This window comes from Eretmochelys imbricata, chromosome 3, assembly GCF_965152235.1.
Source record: "Eretmochelys imbricata isolate rEreImb1 chromosome 3, rEreImb1.hap1, whole genome shotgun sequence".
Classification (NCBI taxonomy): domain Eukaryota; kingdom Metazoa; phylum Chordata; order Testudines; family Cheloniidae; genus Eretmochelys; species Eretmochelys imbricata.
In genome coordinates this window covers 100227586-100249100 of record NC_135574.1, presented here as the reverse complement: position 1 = coordinate 100249100, position 21515 = coordinate 100227586, and the positions used below count along the sequence as shown (strand labels likewise).

General features: G+C 38.4%; 1 protein-coding gene across 6 annotated transcripts in view; it reads right to left on the bottom strand.

The window, feature by feature from the left end:
- The window catches only part of AKAP7 (A-kinase anchoring protein 7), a 138451-nt gene that overhangs the window by 9774 nt on the left and 107162 nt on the right, over positions 1–21515 (bottom strand). The window contains exon 8 of one of the 6 annotated variants that reach the window (XM_077813047.1): positions 15975–16060. The exons of 4 other annotated variants lie outside the window; for them this stretch is intronic. In XM_077813047.1, the coding sequence (XP_077669173.1) occupies positions 16056–16060 (5 nt within the window). In that variant the 3' untranslated portion in view covers positions 15975–16055. Of the gene's footprint in view, positions 1–15974; positions 16061–16797; positions 17984–21515 lie in introns of those variants that run through there. One more of the 6 variants, XM_077813046.1, reaches the window with a different exon arrangement.

Here is a 21515-nt window from a genome sequence, read left to right as displayed (position 1 = left end):
ACTTCTTTTGCAGCATAAAGTCTCACCAAGCTTATAAAGCTGTATACATTGTCTGACACCCTTGATGACTAGACCATCTCTACCCTGTCCACCACCCCCAACTCACAGTCCTGCTCATTTGACTCCTTTCTTTCCTTCTCCACACACCCATGAATGCACTAAATCCTGTCATTTCTTTGTTGACAGTATCTCCAAAATCTATCCCTTCATCTTTAGTGTCCTAGCAGTTTTGTTACAGCAGCGTGTAGACTTGCAGCACTATATAAATAAAATCCAAACTAACTTTGTTTTGAATCAACATTTACAAATCTAGAGCTAAATTACCAGCTGATGTAAATCGATGTAGCACTCCTTCCCTCCTCCCATCCCCCCTGTCAGTGGAGCTATGCTGATTGGCACCAACTGAGCATCTGACCCCTAATTTCCATCAGGTAAGAGAGTTCTATTTTGGTTTTTATCTTTCTTGCTACCTCTCTGATTTTTGAGTATATTTTTCTCAGCCACTCTGTAGGTCAGGAGCTAGGGAATAGTGCCGCGAACCTGTCCCACTGAAACCAGTGGAAGTTTTACCATTAACTTCAATGGGCACAAGATTAGACCCTAAAAGCATTAGCAGATTGTTTTGTCCTCCACTCTATCTAAGTGACAACATATTTGATCCCAAAATTTCCTTTGCCGTCAAATAAAATTTTTTCATGTGAAAAAAATTCCCCTACTTCTGCTTGGGCCAGGAGAGGAGAAAAATGAAAACATTCAAAAGAGGACGGATAGGGGGATCCTATGGTGTGCTCTCTTTAAGGCAAGTAAACTCACTCACTGTTTTGAGATGCCTGCATTAGGTAAATAAAGTCTAATCCTGTAATCTGTTCTCCTCAGTCTTAAATGTGAGTTGTGCCTATATAAGGATTGAACGGGAACTTTTAAAAGGGGGAATGTTGGGGATGAAATGACAGGCATCACTTTGAAATTCCATACTTTTACTTATTTATTTGCATTGAGCACATCAAAGGATGAGGGCCCTATTGTGCTTGTGCACACAAACCAAGATGGTCCCTACCCCAAAACTCTTAAAATCAAATTATAAAACAGAAGCCAACAGGTGAATACAGCACACCGACTGGGTCACAACAAGGTGGTAGTGAGTCCATTAAATAAGAAGCTTAATATAGTCTGAAAATATGTAACAATGAAAAAATAATTTTCATTGAAACCAGAAAACTACCTCAAATTAAGCACAGATTTAATCATTTGAAGGTGTAAAAATGATGTCACTGAATGGGAACTTGAATTACAAAAATACAGCTTTCATCTCATATTGAAAGAAATTGCCAAACCAATTCAGGTGGTATGCTGTGTAAAAAGTAGATGGGTAAAGGTGAAACAGGGAAGAAACTCATTTTGATTGCTATAGCTAGACTTCATGGTCATAGCTTAATTGGAGAATGAAAGATGCTATTCATTTGCTGATTCTCTTCAGCCACTGTTTGTACAGTAGTGTGGAAAATATGTCTGACATGTAGTATGTATTTGTTCAAGGCTTGTGTTTTCTATTAAAGTGGAAAATTGAAGAAAATGTCATCTTTAAAAACTTATTCTGTTTCACATCATGGCACTTTAACAGAGTGACAGATGGCATAATTTTAGCAAAAATGTACAATCACAAGCGAAAACAAATACTTTGCCTCATGTCTAAGTCTGTTAACCCTTAGCCATTTATGCAGTGTTGTTAGCTCACCCGCCTCTCTAACCCTTAGGAAACTAATCTAGTGGCTAGGTGGATTTCACATGGGACTAGGTAATATCCTAAGGGCTTGGGTGGTCATTAGGAGGAGAAGTAGTTGAGGAGGGATGGAGACTCTGAAACAGCAGGGACGTGGGTCCGGGTCAGGACTGTTGTCTGGAATAGGGTGCTGGCAGAGCTAGACCAGACTCAAACATCAAGCTCCTCTCCCTGGCTCAAACCAAGAAGTAATAGAGGGGTAAGCATGCATCTCTGTAGAAGAGGCCAAGGGAGGGCGAAATGCTGACACAGGGATGTTATGTCATTGCTACAGAGTGAGAGGAAAAATACACTGTTAGTCAAAAAGAGGACTTGTTATAGTGAAATCCTTGGTGGGATTCTGTGACACACTCCAAAACCATGTAAAGGGACATTATCAACTAATTGAAGTCCAAAATGCTAATCTATCTTTAAATGTTTATAACAAGTAGGGGATGTCAGCTGGATTCTAAATATCTTTTAGGTCTTTTAGTTGATCTCGTTGTGGTCAATAATTTCCCATAGTATATTTTCTATTACTTTGTTCAGTCTAGTTTGAAATGTTCCATTTCTTGTTTTAAAGAAACTATGCTTCCTCTGCCAGATCTACAAACTTAGTCATGTCAGTAGAACCCCAACACCAACCAAATTTAAAGACGGGGGGGAGTCAAAGGCATCAATATTTGTAAATTAATAAATCTGGATCTCTTGGTGTGACCTTATCTGACCTTTGTCTGGTTAAGATGCCCCTCAGGATAACAACTGTGTCTTAACTTCCACACTGTATAGCACTTAGCAAATAATATAGGCTGGCATTTGTGAAGGTGGTTAAGGAAGTCAGGAATCCAAATCCCAATGAGACCTCCTCCTCTTGGCCCCTTTGAAAATCCTCCCCATAATGTTACAAGGGGTGGGAATTCTACCATTTTCCTTGGGAAACTACACCGCAATCCAATATCTCTCATTCACAAGAAGTTTTCCCTGAAATTCATCTTAAATATTCACTTTCTCTCATCCCATTACTCATAGCTCATAGTTATACTATTCTATGCTATAGCATGCTAAATTATTTTCTAGTCTCAACGTACGCATACATAGATGGTTATCATGTGACGACTTAGCCATTGCTTAACCACACTATGTATCTCGTTAGCCCTTTTAATCTTTCCTTTTTAATCAATCCTTCCAGCTGCCTTCTCGCTTCTGTAGTTTTTGGGTAACATTTTCAAAAGACCCTAAGCCATGTTTTCAAAACCCAATATCTTTCAATGAGACTTAGGCAACTAAAGTCACTTAGGTGCTTTTCAAAATGTAACTTCCTTCTCTGAACTTCTTCCATATTAGCATTTTGTAATACTGTCCACAACCGAACATAATATTCCAGGAGGAATTTTGTAAGTGCTGTATCTAAAGGAGATATCTCTAGACTGCTCTATCTTAATGTGTTTGAATACACAGCAATATAACACTGGCCCTTTCATTCTTCTACCTCATTGCAAACTTGTATCTTACTTTTTTTGTTTTTATCCCATCGTGTTTTCCCCCATTACTACTTCTAGTTCAGCTATTATTTTTTCAACTGGGGAAACTTCTGTACTCTGTAGATAAAATCCATATTCTGTCCTCTCGTTTTTGTGCCGCGTTACAATTGACCTGAGAGGGGATAGAAAATGGCCTAAAGATAATGCCAGATCAGCAGAAACGTATGAAATTTGAGAGTGTAATCGTTAGTCTGAGTTCCAGCTACTAGAAATTCCAGATCACGCTGAAATTCTGGTTTTCTCTTGTTTTTATTACATTTTTACACTATAAAAGGATTTCCTGAAATCCACTAGCTCTTTTATATGGGAGTCCTGGTTATATTTACAGAATATCTACACTGAGTACATTGAATGCAACTGTTTACACTTCAGTGGAATTGTACCAGCAGAGAATCTGTCCCCAAGTGTCTCTTCCATGAGCACGGCACCAAATGACAGTGGAAATCCTGTCTGACCAGACTTTCAGAATACATAATACTAGCCCCAGAAGCCTAAGGAGGCACAATTTATTTCTCAGCCCTGAAAAGCAGTATTTAAGACTCCTTCAAAGTTGCCATTTGAGATGACGTCTACGAGTGACTCTTTTTGACTAATTTATCTCTACTACGATTCAAAGTGACTAACAACACAAACTCCCTTTTGAGACAGTAGTTTTATGGAAGCATGCTTTTATAGTTGAGGGTAGCATGAAGTGATTTAAAATAAGGTTTGTTTATAATTTGGATACATGGGCTATTTTCTCTCTCTCTCTCTCATTCATTACAAAGTGTTAGAGGAAAAATCATGAATACAGGTGATCGGCATCCCTGCCAAACTACAAACAGAAAAAGGTACATAAAAAAGAAAAAACTTAACTCTCTAGCTTGCTTGTCTTTGGAGCATCAGAGTTGGGACTACAGTTCGGGGGGGGAGCAGTGTTGCCGTCTCTGGTCGGTACTTTACACTGGCCAGCAGCGTTTCTGTTGGCACTTGGTCAGACGGGCATAGACTATGGTAATTTTGGTCTCCTCCTTCCTAGACGAAGGAGGGACTGCAGCCCTTCTTGATGTTGTGGTGGTCTGGGAGGACCACCACAACATTTCTTTGGCATTTTCTGAGACTTATAAAGTTACAAATGTAGTTTGCTCCTCAACTTGATACCTCTCTGGAGATCCTCCAGGCAATTTAAGTGTTCTCAGGTTTCATACCCCAATAGCATGGTCCAGTCTATTTTGAATGGAGGCAAGCTTGACCTTTGGACAGTCTGGAAATTCCTGTCTCTTGGTGGTAGTTCTGTAACCACATAGATCACTAGCCTGCAACAGATGTCCTTCCGAACATGCGAAAAACATGGGATTAACAGATGACTCCACAGATGTGGTTTTGGACCCTCCTCTCTCTGTGTGAGTACAGTTGGTTAAGTTTCTTTATCACATCTAGAACGTATAGAGTCCTAATGTCCAAATAACTATTTTGGTCTTTTACTTTACACATTCTTTCACTTATCCATATTTTATTTTAATAGCATTTCTTAAAATATTCTGAGATTTTTATTGGCAAAGAATTTGGCAAGTAACAATTTTTCTTAATATGATCAGGTGAAGGGTCATCTCTGAGGGAAAAGAACTGCTCTAGAAGCTATTAATATAAATCTCACATAAGCTAAAGAACAATTGAAGTTTACACAACCTAAAGAAAATGGAAATGTATTCTAGCACAATGCTAGAAGCTAAATGGGAAGTGCCCCAATGGCCTGAGAAAGATGCATCTTACTGTTATATCAGAGTGAAAATAAAGTTCTAGGACTGGCGATTTCCATTATCAGATGGATAAGACCAGAAGGTACCGGTCTAGAGCATTCACTGGGAATATAATAGGACTCTGACACCACTAGAGGTAATTAAGACCATCTGATTATAGTTTGGGATAATGAATAAGCAAAATCATATTAAAATTTTTCTTTATTCAGCAGTGTATTGGAATACAGCAAGCAACATTTCTTTAAGATTATAATAGCCCCCTCCCCACCTAGTCTTGCTTTTGTTACAATACTAACATAATTAAGGTTGTATTTAAATCAAGTTAATAAATGAATCAGTAGCTTTAAAGAGAAAAAGTTTCAGGTCTATATGCAGTATATTTGGTGTGAACATAAAATCATGTTGATAATGAGCACTAGTGTCTAGCTTGTACATTTGTTTGTCAGTCCATTTTTAAAATCTAAATAAAATACTATCCCTTTTCTAAATAGTAATACAGAACAGTTACTGAAGTTATTCTCTGGTTTTGAGTTGCCAAAAATTAGTTCTATTTAAGCAAGTTTAGTCTTCATAAATGTCTTCCCTTCCCCTCCCCTTCCAGCAATTGGGGCAGACCTGAGAAGGTATGAGAGGATCTGGGATCTCAGCAAATCAACAATTACTAGAGGAAAACAGTATGAATATCTATCTTTGTCTCATCTCAGATATGCTCTCTTCTTGATTTAAAAACCTATGTTGGAAGGCTCTTGCCAGAGCAGTAGGTGGCAGAATGCCAGTCTGACTCCAAACAAACCTTCTCTCCCCATGCCTACCTGGAAGATACTATCTTATTTGTAAAGAGGATGCCAGACTAGTCTGACAAACACTGGCCTCCCATCTGAAGCAATATCACTGCTGCTATTTATAGAAGTAGTGCTAGTAAACAGGGTAGTTGATATTCTCATCCATCTCCCTGCAGCCTTGCCACTTGGCTGACCAGATACTCTGTTAGTGTAAATCAGCACAGTTCCATTGACTTCAATAGACCTATTCCAATTTACGGTAGCTGAAGGTCTGGCCTGACAATTCCACCATCGTTTGAGTCTCACCACAGATGTTCCATCTCAGCTTCAGGGTTTTACTTGTGAGTTTAGTCAGAATTTTAAAATGTGGCTTACTTGCTTTGGTGAAATATTCCAGCTGAAGCTGCTTTTCCTACATGTTCCAAGCACTAAATGAAGTTCAGTAACATTGTTATTAAATTTCACAGTACACCTATAAAACATGTTGGAGATTTCTGAGATTGTATCACTAATAGAAAAGTACCATTTTTATAGTATGGAAATAAATGTGTGGGTAAAAGAAATCCTGACGCTGTTAACAGACACTGCAAGGAATCATTAATGTTTAAATTATGGTCCAAATGACAGAGATCTACAGTTAACAAGGGGTTTTTTCCCCTTAAGGAAGGAAAAAAGCTACTCTCCACTATATTATGTCTAAAAAGTAATTTTAGTTTTTAATTCAAGTATTTTATTGCACATTTGTTGTCTATTTTTTAGGTTTACAAAACCTAACTAATTGGAAGTAGAGTTAACCTACTTTGGGAGTTTTGCCAGGGCAACGACGAAGGACTGAAAGACGTGGTCCTGTGTCAGACATTATTCACCATACAGTGGTTTGCACTTAAATGCTTTTTTTAACATTTTATTTTCCAAATATCATCAATCAGAACTTAAGTGCTCTCTTCAGCTCTATTATACTGGCCTACAGAAACACCCAGAGCTGCTTGAACTATGTTGTTACAGGGTTTGCTCCTATTCTGAGGTAGTATGTAGCTCTAGAAAGCAGCCATGTAATTCTGAAACAATCATTAGGCAGTTGCCCAAGTTTTCCTTTTTCCTTCTTGAATATCCCAAAGGCCCCATGTATCACTTCTGGATGCAATCCCAGTACTGTTTTGGATCTACTGTAATTTAGGATAAGGAAATTATCTGTGATAGACAATTTATAACTGAGGTACAAACAACTTAACAAAGCACCATCCTGTTCTTATTGAAGCCAACAAGAGTTTTTTCACTGACTTTAATAGGAACAGAGGCAGACCCAACAAAGAGAAGCAAAGAAGAAATCTACACAATGAGCTATTCTTCTTTCTGAATCTGCCCTTTCACTGAAATGGTTCTTTGAGTGAAATACCTAGTAAAATCAATGAACAAAACCCTCAGCTAACAAAACTCTTGGAAACCCCTGCATGTAGCCTCCTTTCTAATGCATCAATTGTACAAAATGGATTGACTGGCCTATTGTAACAATATACTAAAAAGTAACCTGGTAGTGTTTCAAACAGAGAGTACAAAGTAGAATAATGAGAGAGAAATAATTCAATACACCATTCTGTCACAAACTTATGTAAAGTTTAACTTTTTTTATTGTATTGAAATACTAACTTCATCTCTATAAAGATGGTCTCATTTCTCCTTGGATAAGATTGTTTTATTGTTTCCATTTGCCAAAATTATACCAACACTAACAGTGGCACTGCAAGTATCCGACCACCATCCCCTAGCATGCCTCCTCTCTGACCAGGTGAAACTACAGGGTTAAACGAATAGTACAGTTCCCATCTGCCCATTCAGTCCCTGGCCTCAACAATAAGCCTGACAAATGTGCCCACCAATGGCAACAGTGGTGACGTCTGTGTTTGTGGAGATTAGTCCGCTGGAAACAAGACTGAAACTGCTAAATCACTTCTCATAGGCCACCAAATAGCCTTCAGTTATAAATCAAACCATTTTTAACATGCTCTCTCCCTTTGTTGGACGAAAAAGGACATCATTAAGTTATCTACTGCAGCTTTAACAACATGACTAGAATGTTGAAAAATCTGCTCTGTGTCAAACTGTTACACAGATTTATACTTATTTTAGTACAGAAACCTATAATCAGGCTACTTAGTGCCTTTCCCAGCCAGAAGTAAGGCACACTAATTGTTTTACTTTTACTGCAGAAGAAGATGTGCAGACTTAAAGATACTAGGATAATTCTCATGATATTTAAGCATAATAAATGTTTTAGTATCTTGGAATATAGCTGACAATGAAAACTCTATCACTTTGTTTTATGGGGCAGCAATAAGCATAACTGTATTGACCATTTGGCTATAGAATAAATAGAGTGGTAACAGGAATAATTAATAGCTATTTCAATCCACTAAGTAAGTAAGTTGTACCTAGAACAGAGACTGTGACTCTCTGATGTGCTGAATGCATTTAACTTCCAAAGGAATCAGTGGACCAGATTCACTGGAGCTGGTGCAGAAAAGTAGAAGTTACCTTTTTCAGCTCTGGTAAGAACTTCTTCATTGCAAGGGGATTTTTCCCTAAGAAGGCCACACAGTGTTTCCATTGCTGCCCGCACTTAATGTTCCCACAGGGGAGGACAGCTTTACAGTCAGTGTTCCATGTGTGTAGAGACTGCTGAGGGGATGCTTTGACTCAGCCATCCAGGCCAGTGTTGTCCAGTCCTTGGGAGATACTGCCACCCCTCCCCAGTGCATGGAAGGCTGTGGCCACTTGCCATCATAAACTTTCCCACTCCTATCTTAGGAGCCCTCTGTAGAGTTTTAGCTGGTGCAAGTCACTGTAAATCATGTCAGGTTTCAGAGTAACAGCCCTGTTAGTCTGTATTTGCAAAAAGAAAAAGAGTACTTGTGGCACCTTAGAGACTAACCAATTTATTTGAGCATAAGCTTTTGTGAGCTACAGCTCACTTCAACAATGAAGTGAGCTGTAGCTCACGAAAGCTTATGCTACAGCTCACTTCAACGATGAAGTGAGCTGTAGCTCACGAAAGCTTATGCTCAAATAAATTGGTTAGTCTCTAAGGTGCCACAAGTACTCCTTTTCTTTTTGTAAATCATGTGTGAATGTGGCTCATCAGGTGATGAGGCTGCTCAGCACTTTTACTAATGTTTGAGATTGAATAATCATTAAACTCTGTGATTTCCCTGGGGAAAGGTGCTACATAGCAATGCCAATTCTTGTTAAATTGTTGTAAGGAGTGTTCTCACAAGGATAGCTATAATTGTGAATCTAGAGCGGAGGTTTTGTTAGATGTATAATGCAAATCCCAACCACCAAAGCAAATGGTATATACAGTTTTGACTTGCTAGTGAGAGTATAATTTTCACTAATCTACAGCTGCCCTTTTTAAATCTGCTTTTTTGATTACACACCAATGAACTTCCAGTCTTCCTTTGTCCATTTAGGAATAAATAGTTGGGAGTGCCCTTAAATAAATATATAATATAAACACTGCTGGTTTTGCCATCAATAAAACAACCTGACTGTAAAGAAATCAGATATGTCTCAACTCACCCAGTATTGCCATAGGTTGTAATTAGTTTTACAGCTAAAACATCTTGCCAGTAATGTGGAGAGGTGCCTAATATTTGCAATCCTATGAATCTGCTGGAACTTAGCGTAAACCGTTGTATAACTTATCTTATTTTGCATTGCTACCCTATTTGCCTTTAAAACCGATATTCATGCAATAGCATCATGTAGTCCAATTTTTAGAAGTGTTACAGAACTGTCTGAACCAAAACCAATAACTTGATTCAAAGTCCTTATTCACAAAACTATTTTGTTACAAATAGAAAATCTAGTTAAAGGACATTCTAATGTTACACAAGATGTATGGATAATTATGACTTCTGCACTCTTCATTTTAAAAAAAATCAGTCACCAGCAATTTTACCCTAGGCAAATCTCAGGGCTTCTGCTTCATCTTCACAGAGAGAATTCTCATTTATTTTCAACATTGTAAATCACTCATTTTTGCATCTTATCCAACTGGGGCTTTACCCTCTCCTAGTGGTGGTTCTGTCTCTTTGGCCATTCCTTCAGTATCTCTTTTTGACAGTTACTCCTGTTCTTCCTCTTTCCCACTGCAGCATTGCCACCCCCAAACACATAATATATGTTGGATTCCTTTTTATTTGCCTTCTGGTATGTGTCTCTTTAAGTCAGCAATTGGGTCATATTTTTGAGTTTTTCTCCACAATCATGAGTGCTAGAAAATTACTTTTTAAAAGAAACAAAGCTGAGAGTCTCATGTAATCACCTCTGTCCAGAAGTTGGGCTTCAAATTCCAAATCAAATATTGCAAGGCTCAAAATAAAATTGTGAGAGCTGGCAACTCTGTCTCTCTCAGGGACTATCCTGAGACACCTTCTGTTCATCTCTTCTCTGTGAGAACTCATCTGTTTTAATGGCTTCATATACCTTCACTACACTTATAAGTGAAATCTATGCATCACTACAGATTTGTCTCCATGCAGCCCTCCCACCCTGTCTCTTCAACTTCTCCTTCTTGATGACTCACCATCAACTCAAGCTTAACATGGCCCCAACAGAGCTCATCTTCCCTCCCAAATCTTCTCAACTCTTCCCCTCTCCCCCCATATCTTTCATTGTCAACAACAATCGTTCTTTCTATCATCCAGGTCCATTATCCCCGTGTCACTTTTGATAGCCAATGGTGAGTCCTGAGAATGGATGTAGGAGCAAATTTGGGAAATTAGATGTAGGCCAAAGTAGAGCTATGGAGTAAAAACAAGGACCTTGGATCTCCTGCTGAAAATTCATGGAAGAGGATTTTGTTTTGTCCTTGAAGAAATAATTTCAATTTCTATAGTTCTTTCCTTCTACTGATCCCAGAGCACTTTACAAGCATCTATGAATTCAGCCTCACATCATCCCTGACTGTGGGAGGAGGCCAGAGAAGTAAGAAGCTGCTGAATGTGTCATGGGATGGGTGTATTATGATTTCAACATCTTAATTTACACCTGTTTTACATGCAGCTTTGGGGATTTTGATCCTTGATTCAAAACTGGTTCAAGGCCCAAATGATTCCGAGTCTCATCTCCAACAGACATTTATTCACTCCTCAAAGTCAGCACATAGTTTGGTACAATTGGGCAATTTTTGCCCAGGCCTGAAAGAGCAGACATGTAATTGGTCAGGATTGAGATTAATTGGCATGACTGTATGTGAAAGCTTGTATGGCTCTTGTCCACATTATACCTACCTGCAGTCACTATGTTCGTTCCCTTACTTTCACAAGTATTTGCATTTATCAAATCCAATGAGCACTAACTTCCCCATAAGTAATAGTTGTTGTTTTTTAAAAAACTAGTGAGCAACAAATTAAGTGTTTCATCCAGTTAAATCAAAATATGCTTACAGTATCTCAAATTGCTGTTCACTGCCACTCTCTGAAATTACACCTTTTTCATCATTCAAGCAACTTTCATACGCTACTTTGATTTGACCTGTAGTGTTTTAAACTAGCAGCTGTCTGACCCAGTAATTCTTTTTATGTATTCACCATTTACAATCCTGTGCTTTCCCAACAGACACCCACACCCTTGGTTTTACAGTTGGACTCGGGTGGCAGTAGGGCCAACTGATACCTATGGGGCAGAATAAACTGTAAAAAAGGACATGGATCTTGTGAGATTTGTTCTTATAAATGCAGCACATTTCATACAATTACATCTTTGCCAAATTAATATGGAATTCAGGGTGGTGATAAGAGGTCTATTGGCTCCCTCAGTCCAGACAATAAGCCCCTGAGAAAGTGTTTAGATAAGTGTATGCAGCTCTAGCACTGAGATGCTTTGGCTAAAATATAAATAAATACATAAAAATGTAGCACGCACACAAATAAACACTTCAGGCCAAATTCATACCTAGCATAAATGGACACAAGTCCATTAGATACAGTAAATTGCGCTGGTTTACCCCAACGATTCTTTTGGCCCCAGATGTCCACAGCGATTGATTCTAATGCTGGAACAGATAATGGGACAAGGTAATAGGACAGCATGTTCAGCACTGACAGGAGCAAATCAAAACAATGTCTAGTTCCTATGAAAAATATCATAGGGAACCTCTTAACTTGAGATGGGGGGTGTTATGAAAGCAATCCCATTAGTGCTAAGAGAAGCCTAATTGTAAAAGCCTTCTTTATCCAACTGAGAACATAAACAGTGTTCAATAACTTAGCTATAGTACTGCTTTATAAAGCTAAAGTATTCTGTTCAGAATACATGTTAAAGGCTGCATCTGTAGTAGGGTGCTTTGTGTAGGCTTTTTTGGGATATATATATTACCTCTTTCATAAGTCTCTCTTTAAATTTCCTAGGCCAAATTTTGCACCTGTTGTATCCCCACTGACTTCAGCGGGCTCTAACAGATGTAACCAAGAATTTGACTCACTGTTTTTCTTTTTAAATTTTCCAGCGCTTTCCATCCCATTACATGTATTTAGAAAAAAAGTCACAATAATTTACAATTTATTTAATCTGTAAAATGATTATTCTCACTCATCAAAACAACTTTTCTTTCAACCTCAGCAGAGCTCTAGACATCTCCAATGCAAGCCTAGAACAGGGTACCATATGATCTTACAACATATATCTACTAAGGGAGAAACACTGCTTCCTGCTCTGTGGTTGTAGAAAGTTCTCTGGTAATAGAATCAGACTGGGTCTGCTACACAAATAAGGGCAGGATTTTGGGAGGCCACATACAGTTTGTGTACCCCTGTACAGACCCCAGCTTCACATGGGCTCCCTGCATGAAGCTGGAGGAGGGGCATGGGCCAGAATGATTTGCCACTACAAAGCTTCTCTGGTCCTTTCCCTGCAGAGCTGGATCACTACAGCCATGGAGTTTACTGCAGCCTTAGACTATAATAGCCTTTACTGTGTGGCTCTGTTCTATGGCCTGTGGCAAAGAGTGGAGAAGCAGACAAATTTTCCCCCCTGCTTCTCTCAGCAGAGTTCCTAAGCACTGAGCTCAGTTGCACAAGGTAGGTTCTGGGGAGAAGATTTGTCCTTAAGTATGGCAAGGAAATTTGTTCACTCAGAACCCACACAGTGAGCCAAATTAAGCTTTGTTATAGCAGTGCCACAGCACTCACCACAACATGATGGGCTGTAACTGAGTACAGAATTTGTCCCAATGTGTAACAAACCTGGGATTACATCTTTTTTGCCAAGGGTTTGGAGAGAGAAACATTAGCACTCATGCAGGCGAGAGCTGCAGCTGGAGAGAACAAGTAAGCAGGTGGTTGTGCAAACTTCCCCACAAGTCCTTAGGAATGTGTCTTGTCTTTGACCAGCCAACACCCACAGCTGTTTCAGTCCGTGGACTCTCCTGAGCACTGATTTCCAGGAGTGCTAAATTTTGCAGTGGCTTTATCATGTGGATTAGGCCATTGGTTAATGACAAAGTCATTCAGAACTGGCCCACATTACATTTAAACCAAAATCTCCAGAGTGAAAAATATTTCAGCGAGCTACCTACTCTCCTTTTAGTGAGGCACATTTATTCACAGTATTCAAGTTAAGGAACTTCAGTTGACGGAATCTTATAACCAAGTGGTAATTATTTTGTTTGTTTTTTGGGGGTTTTTTCATTCTCAGTTTGGTGTGGAGTTGTAATTCAGTATTTACCACAAATCCCTGTCTCTATCTAAAGTATCCTGTGTTTCTATATAGAACCATTACACAGGTATGATTTCCACCTCAGTGTTTGCTGTACAGGGTAGTTTACTGGCAATACAAAGCCCTGTTTAATCTCCCCTACACAATTCTCTGAAGAGGCCACCACCATGATGGAACACCAGAAGCATAAAAATGGATGTGAAAGCCATTTTCCTTATGCCACTTCCCTGCTGAGCTTTAAACCTCCTGTTTGATTGTGGAGTAACTATGCTGAATATACTACCATATACAGCACTTCTGGTCAATCAGTGGGAGAAAGAACTGTGTGCAGTAGAGCAGACTCAGTGAAGTAATGGACATGTGAATCAGTGCTAGCAGATAGCAGGAAGCATAAGAGGGTCCTTTCTTGTTCTTTCTCTCTTTGACAAAGAGCGCGGTGGCCTAAGGTAAAAGCTTATAGATGGAGTCCTCTCCTTCAGCTCCAACCAAATCTTCCACCTTCAACAAATGCTTTTACTGACTTCCCCTCGCTTTCTAAAATGTTTCGGTCCCTCACCTTGACCTTCAAAGATCTGTAAAACTCTATCATCACCTTCTGCTGCTTCTCATCACCTCCAAAACTACCCTCTCATTCCTTACTCTTCTCCTTACCCTATCTAACTGCTCCCCTTGTCTCCTCCTCCCACTCCCAGGGTTTGTCTATATGGCAAGATAGCAGGGTGCCATGTGCTAACTTGCCATTTCAACAAGCCCTCACTTCTTTGCTCCCTCTGCTACTTTGTTCCTCTGTTACCACATACTCTCTTCTCTTCAAAAAGAAAAGGAGTATTTGTGGCACCTTAGAGACTAACAAATTTATTTGAGCATAAGCTTATCTCCTGAATTGTCACCTTGTATATGTCTGTTAGACTGCAAGCTGTTTGAGGCTGTATTTTGCTAAATGCTGTTTCCATCATTATTCACAGCACTATAGAATAAGTGTGGTGCCTGGAGGAAAAAGCCAGAAGAGGGAAGGGAAGGGAGTGTGGTAGAGGAAGGGGGGGCGGGGCTAGAGGGGCGGCTTGGAAGAATCCATTGCTTTTTTCTGTCTTAGTTAAGAACGTCTAACTTCTGCCTGGTTCTACCTCTTTTGTAAGTTAGAGATGAGCTGGTTACTGGACATTGGAACTTGTTAGCTTATAGCTTTTTCAGATGAAGGAATAGTGTAGAGGATACAAAAAAAGTTTTGAAACAGATTTAAAGTCTGCCGTGCTGTTTGTCTTTTTTTACACAGAATGTATAATATCATCCTTTCCCTCCTATATAAAATACAAAATATTTCAAAGCAGACACCTCACATTCTTGAGTAGTAAGTTTGAATAACATCTAAGTCTATTGCATTATTGGTGTAGAGTTTTGCTTTCTAACTGACGGAGGCTTTAGTTTTTATCCGTGCCTGGACAGCTTCCTGAGGAACAAGGAGCAGGAAATATAAACCAGATGCAGAAAATTGGATTCCCTGGTCCAGAGTTCATGAATTATGTGGACCTAGCTAAAACGGAATTCAGAAACAAAGTGACAGAAATTTGGATTTTCTGACAGAAGGGAAATGTTTCACTGAGTAGCAAGTCAAAAGTAAATATTTCATTGTGTAACCAAGCTTAAGGAAAGCATCATATCCATCACAAATTTTAAAACCCCAACATTCCAGACAAATTAGCTAATTTGATTCAGTGCACAGGAGGATGAGAAAATCAAATACACTTATTTCTGATTCAACTTATAATTACCAGGCTACAAAACAGAAATGGAAATATCCCTGACTGTCATTCTAAACACACTGAGGAAGATTCTGCTTGCAGAGATGCAGTGCAACTATTCCATTACTTGGTCATCTTAAAATTCCGTATCTGAATGACATCATAAAGGACAAAAGAACCGGTGATTCCTTATATCCTCTTTCAACCACTTTATCGACAAAATCTTTCCTGGTACATATTGCTAATGAGGGGTTACCTTAAATGTGTTAGCTTTCAATATCAAAATGCTCCCCATACTGTACATCTGATAAGTTTTTAAAATATTGTTTTAAAGCACTGTTTATGATATTCACCTTGAGTTGATCTTCTAATAGAAATGAGCTGCCAGAATGATGAGAGAGAAAATCAGACACAAGGGTTTTTTTTGGTTTTTACTTGTTACCAAAAAAAATCTAATCAACTTAGTATAAATACATATTTATCAATTAGCCTTCACCTACCCCTACCCAGCCTCTGCGAGTGGTTCCTTTAATTAAAAAAATGAGAATTCTGTCTGCTTCCCCTAGCTGTACACTCAATCTAAAATAGCAGCACACAACAGTCACAAGCATACAGTACTGCATAAAACAGTCACACTTACTGATTTTTTCCTCTTTTCTTGAGAAAGGAAAGCAGCAGAGCTGGCCCATGGCACCTACTGCTTTATTTTCTTCTTCGTCCTCTGTGTGTGCACCCCAAACAAAAACTGTACGTCAGTCTACAGTCTGTAAAGAAACTGCTTATTCTGCTCAGAGAGAGAGAGACAGGGGAGGAGAAAAGAGAGGGAGGGAAAAGAGAAGGGAGCTGGAAGCTATGGTGAACGAAAAGGCTCCACCTCCTTATCCTGCTGCCTCATGTAATTGCTTTAGGACTGAAAGTGAAGGGTGGGGGAGAGAAGTTACTTTTGCCATATGCTCCTATAACTAGGATGCAACTTATCATAAACAAATGCTGCAGACACATCATCCTTTTCTTGCATCTGTCTTCAGAGACATGAAAAAGGAATTGTTGCTATTTAAAATATAGGTATTGTGGCTACTTCAAACAAAAAAGAAAATTAACCACGCATAGCTGTACCCTCTCCTTTGCCTTCACTCCCCAAATATTGTGCTGAGAAAAGGTAGGAAAATAGTCAATTTAGAAATTAACTGACTTGGTGTTTTCTCCCCCTAGAAACAGAAATGAGGGTCACAGGAGTTAGAGATGGAAAAAGACCTATTAAATCATAGTTCTCAACCTTAGGGCAGAGAAAGAGTCCCTAGAAAAAGGCAGCATCTGATATTATTCACTGCACGTAATTCAGTAGGAATTTGACACTGACTTCAATGGAATCAGGATCAGGCTCTCTGCTATAGCCAAAAAGTGAGATTTAACATACATTTTGCATATGGTATACATTAAATGGTATATAGATTTTAAAACAGTAAGTCCATTTTAGACTTTAATGCATGCTAATATTTACAAAAAAGAGTGAGTGGAGACTACGTAGGTGATTTATTATTCTTTGGTTTGTCTATTTTTTTTTTCTGATGAGAAAACACCCTTTTAAACACAGCCCCTCTTGGTTCCATCATTTGAAATATCCCAGCATTCATAAATATTATGGAATTAAAATAAGAATGACCTTAATTATTGAAACACATAACAATGCTACCAATTCTTAAAGATCCCTGAAGTGTGATGGGAAAGGGGTGTGGGTTATCTAATCTCTAGTACCATTTTGACTGCAGTCAGTCTGTTTCTGAATCGTAACATTTTCTTAAGTCATAAAAAGGTTCTACTCTGATGCCAACAGGCAAACTCTTCCCAGTGTAGGACCTGATTTTGCACACTGCCTGAGGTCTAACTCCTGTCAAATAAGAGATATCCAGCTCCTACTGCATATAAGAGAGAGTATGAAACCAGTGGGACATGTGCCTAAGTAAGGAAGGCAGTAACACATGGGATGGATTTAGTGTACAGTTGTTTTTCTTACCATACCAGTTAAGTAACTTATAAGAATTAACTGATGTTTTTAAATGATTGGTTTTAAAAAGAAAACTCCGCTATTGCCATATGGCATTTTGTAAGTGTAACAAAGAAGCACTTTCTAGATAACAGCAATTTGATCAGTGATAGAAATTCTCAGCACAGATTATTTTTAGGGATCCATACCAGGCTATGATTTGATTCATGAAATTAAGTTTGTTTTCCCTATTTTAAGAAACACATAAATGTCATAAAACTAAAGCCTAATATAAATGAAAAATCTGCAGCAAAGCCATGTAGTCCAAACTAGGGATTCATATGAATATTTTGTATTCCCTATAGAGAGAGTTAATTTATTTGTGCAGAACAAGTATAATGTGGGTAAAGCAAATATTATGTCTGGTATGCATCATTCCAGATGAAAAGTGAATTGTCTTTGAGTTGAGTACAATTCCAAGACTAAGAAGTATTAGTCAGCTTTTCAGTTTAACTATTTTTATCATTTTGCATGTTTATTACTCTGCCAATAAGTTAATAGTCACCTGTTCCTATATTAATTCCTTTCTTCCAGTACCAGCAACAAAAGAAAGCAGAGAGATCCATGAGTTTTTAAAATACTCATAGCAGGTATCAAGTTGTTAATAGAAATTCATCTCAGTTTGGGAGTTAAAAATGTCGTCTTTAAGCAGATGCTGTCAGCCTAATCAGAAGAAAAGGAAAAGCACATGATCCACAGTCTACAGCAGGAGTGAATTAAACATGAATACTAATTCACAATTACAGGGCAAAAATGAAACCAGTCATCAAAGCAAGAGAGACACTAAAGTTAAGTATACCAGTCTCATTCATCCTATACAGGGCCCAAAAAGACCACATGCAATATTTTATGCACAAAGGAAAACAAATATTCCTAATCAAGAAAACTGACTAAGAAAACAGTAATGTTGAAATAACACAGACAATGGAAATATATTTTTCAGTTGTGTTCTGCAACTGATTGAAAAACAGTGGGCCAAATATACTCTGGTACATGGATACAATTGATGGGATGCATCTATGTAAGTGTATAACTGAATACAAAATTGGGTCCAGTGTCTCAATTCTTCAGGAAGCCAGCTGCATGTAGCTGCATATTAAGCAGGAAAGAAGTCTGGTTAAACAAAGCAATACCATACAGCCAAGTGTCTTGTTAGGACAAGCTATGTAACCCCAGTTATGTTTACCCTTCCCTTTCTGAACATTCTTGACAGCTTGTATATATCAGGTCCCAACAGCCACTTAAATAAACTTTGAGTGGCCACAGTCAATGATAATTTGTTAATATCCAATGATGTTTTAGGCCCTGAGCCAGCAAAGCAATTACACATATGTTTAATTTTAAGCATGAGACTAGACCCATTGACTACATTGAGAATACTCACTTGTCTAAAATTAAGTACATGCTTAAGTGTTTTACTGGATTGAGACTTTAGTTTACTTTGCTTTGACATTTCTTGAAATTTGGTTTAAAAAAAATGCAAAGGGCATTTCTGACCTTAATATATATGAATCTATGATAGAAGTCATAGCAAACGGGCAAGGCTTTCACCAGTTAGTCTATTTATATAATATTAACTGCATAACTACAATAATTCTTGCCATATAAGGTTAAAATGGCAGCCTAAATGTGATTATCAAAGAATGATTAATGCTGATGATCCCCGAGGCATACTAGCAAGTATCTTGGGGAGAGTTTTCCAAAAATAGGGATCGTTCATGAGGACCAAGTGGATGTATCACAAGATCAATTTCCTGTAATTGGAGTGTCAGAATTTGGGGAAGAGGTAGATACTGGTTGTCACTGATCTGTCACCTTCTGTGTAAGAACACTAAGAACAAAAGCTAGTGCCAGTTCAGTGCAAAAGTAGTAGTGCTAGGCTCCATCAAGCAGAAATCTCAGTTTTGAGTCTTGGAGTATCTCTCTTTTCATGAGCTGAAAGAGACTAAGAGATCATTAAAAGCACTCAGTTTCTAAGTAGAAAGAAGCTTCTGCTCTTCCAGAATACTGTCTAGCTGATCTTCTTGAGGATACTGGTGGTGTTAGTTACATAAGAGGGTGGGGAAGAGGTAGGAAATCTGCTTTTTATGGGAAGTAAAAGAATTTCAGCCCCCAGGGTCTACACAATCTAATCAAAAACAACGAGGAGTCCTTGTGGCACCTTAGAGACCAAGTGGGTTCTAGCCCATGAAAGCTTATGCCCAAATACATTTGTTAGTCTCTAAGGTGCCACAAGGACTCCTTGCTGTTTTTGCTGATACAGACTAAAAAGGCTACCACTCTGAAACCTGTCACAATCTAAGGTCTCCAAGCCCATAAGGAAGGTTAGCATCAAATGGAACACCTACTTGGATGTTTAGGCTGTTGCCAAGAATTCTTAATTTTTTTTAAATGAAGAAATGTGGGAAATCTTTGAAAATCATCCACCTGACAACCATGAAATACACAGGTTGTGGTGGTTTTTTTGTGGTTGTTTGTTTGTATGTTCCTTACACTTGGTCTAGAGTAGTAGAATAATACACCCTGTGGTTAAACCTGCAAGAATTAATGACTGACTTCTTTCACTCTATCTTCCCCCATTATTCAAAAACACGTTGAAATGAATGCTCTTGGAAATACTACAAAACTGAATTCTTTTGGTGAAAAGATGCAATACAAAAATGTACAAATTAAAAGGTTTGATTTTCTTATTCTACAGTGTGCTAAGAAAATTCATATAAAGGTTCACTGTAAGGAAAAATACAATTCAGCTGACACTCAACTCAGCCATACAAATGCATACAGTATTTTAACTGTACCCTTTCTAAAATAGAACCTGAATCTTGCCATGTTAAATTACGTATGTATGGTAAACCCTCATCACAGATATTTATATTACAAAGCTGCCTTCTAGAGAAATAATCTTGCCTTTATCCAATATAGGCCACTTTTTCTAAGTCTTCCATTCACTACACTGTTCTGCCCCAGCAATATTTTGCATAACCTGGGAAGGCCGCACGCTTCTTTTGTTCGCTTTGAGCCCAATCCACCACCCAGTGAAGTCCAGGAAAAACCTCCGTTGGCTTCAATGGGTGGATGGACTGGATATTTTGATTGTAATGTCAAAGCCTCACTCATAAATAATTAATATTTGCTTGTGTTTTCTACATAATGCAATTAAGTGCTCAGTTCCTGGGTACTGCTGTGAAAAAAAACAAAATGCTAAGGAACACAGATGGGGTTGGCAGGGAAGGAAAAACCCCAAATCAGAAAATAATTAGGAATTGCAAAGGGGAGATTTTAGATTTTTTTTCCCACCGTGACTAAAATATCTTTTTAACAAATTAATTAAAGGCCATATTTGAAATACAGTAAGGTGTTATTCAGGACAATACTAATAGTTCTATTTTTTCCTTCTAAAAATTTTCAGATTACCAACATAAATTTGTGCTTCAGCCCACGAGTTGCAGAAGCCTCCCAGTGTGTATTTGAGAACTATGTGCAAAATTGTTATATAGTGTCAGTCCGTATGGCTATATCACAAAACACATCTGAAGCACAACTGTGCACCCACATCTTGTAAGCAGCACAGGGAACTACAAGGCCCTTTATCAATAGAGGATGTGACACGAGTCAACATGTTGAAAAAGTGACAAATTAACAACAACAAAAGAAATGTTGTTTAAGGATGGACAAAATGTCTAACTTCCAACCCACTCAAACATAGGGTTCAAAATTCAGACTCCCACTCAAACATGATAGGCCCACGAGTATCACTATTTGTCTCTTGTCCATAGCCACGAGGAGGTCATTCATCAGCGCCACCAAGACCATCTCTACACAATGTCTCAGTCTGAATCCTGTTTGTGAGGGGTCTAGGAGACTGTCAGTTGAAGAAAGGTGTGGTCATAGGTTGGTTCCCCCTAAATTCTCAATTATTTTACCAAGGAATTAGAGGTGGGAGATTGCTAGTAAGGTCTCATAATAGATTACTGAGAATTAACCTGACTGATATCCATTTTGGGAGGACTTAATTAGGGAGGGTTTCCTCTTTCTTTGTGTAAACAACTTAGAGAAGTGCAAAGTAAAATTCTGGGGTCTGATTTACAAATATTTTAAAAATAAACTGAAGAATGTGTTGGAATCTTGCTCATTTACCTACTTTTTTTAAAACAACTCAATCATTGTGATGCTATTATATAAGCTTTAAAAGATC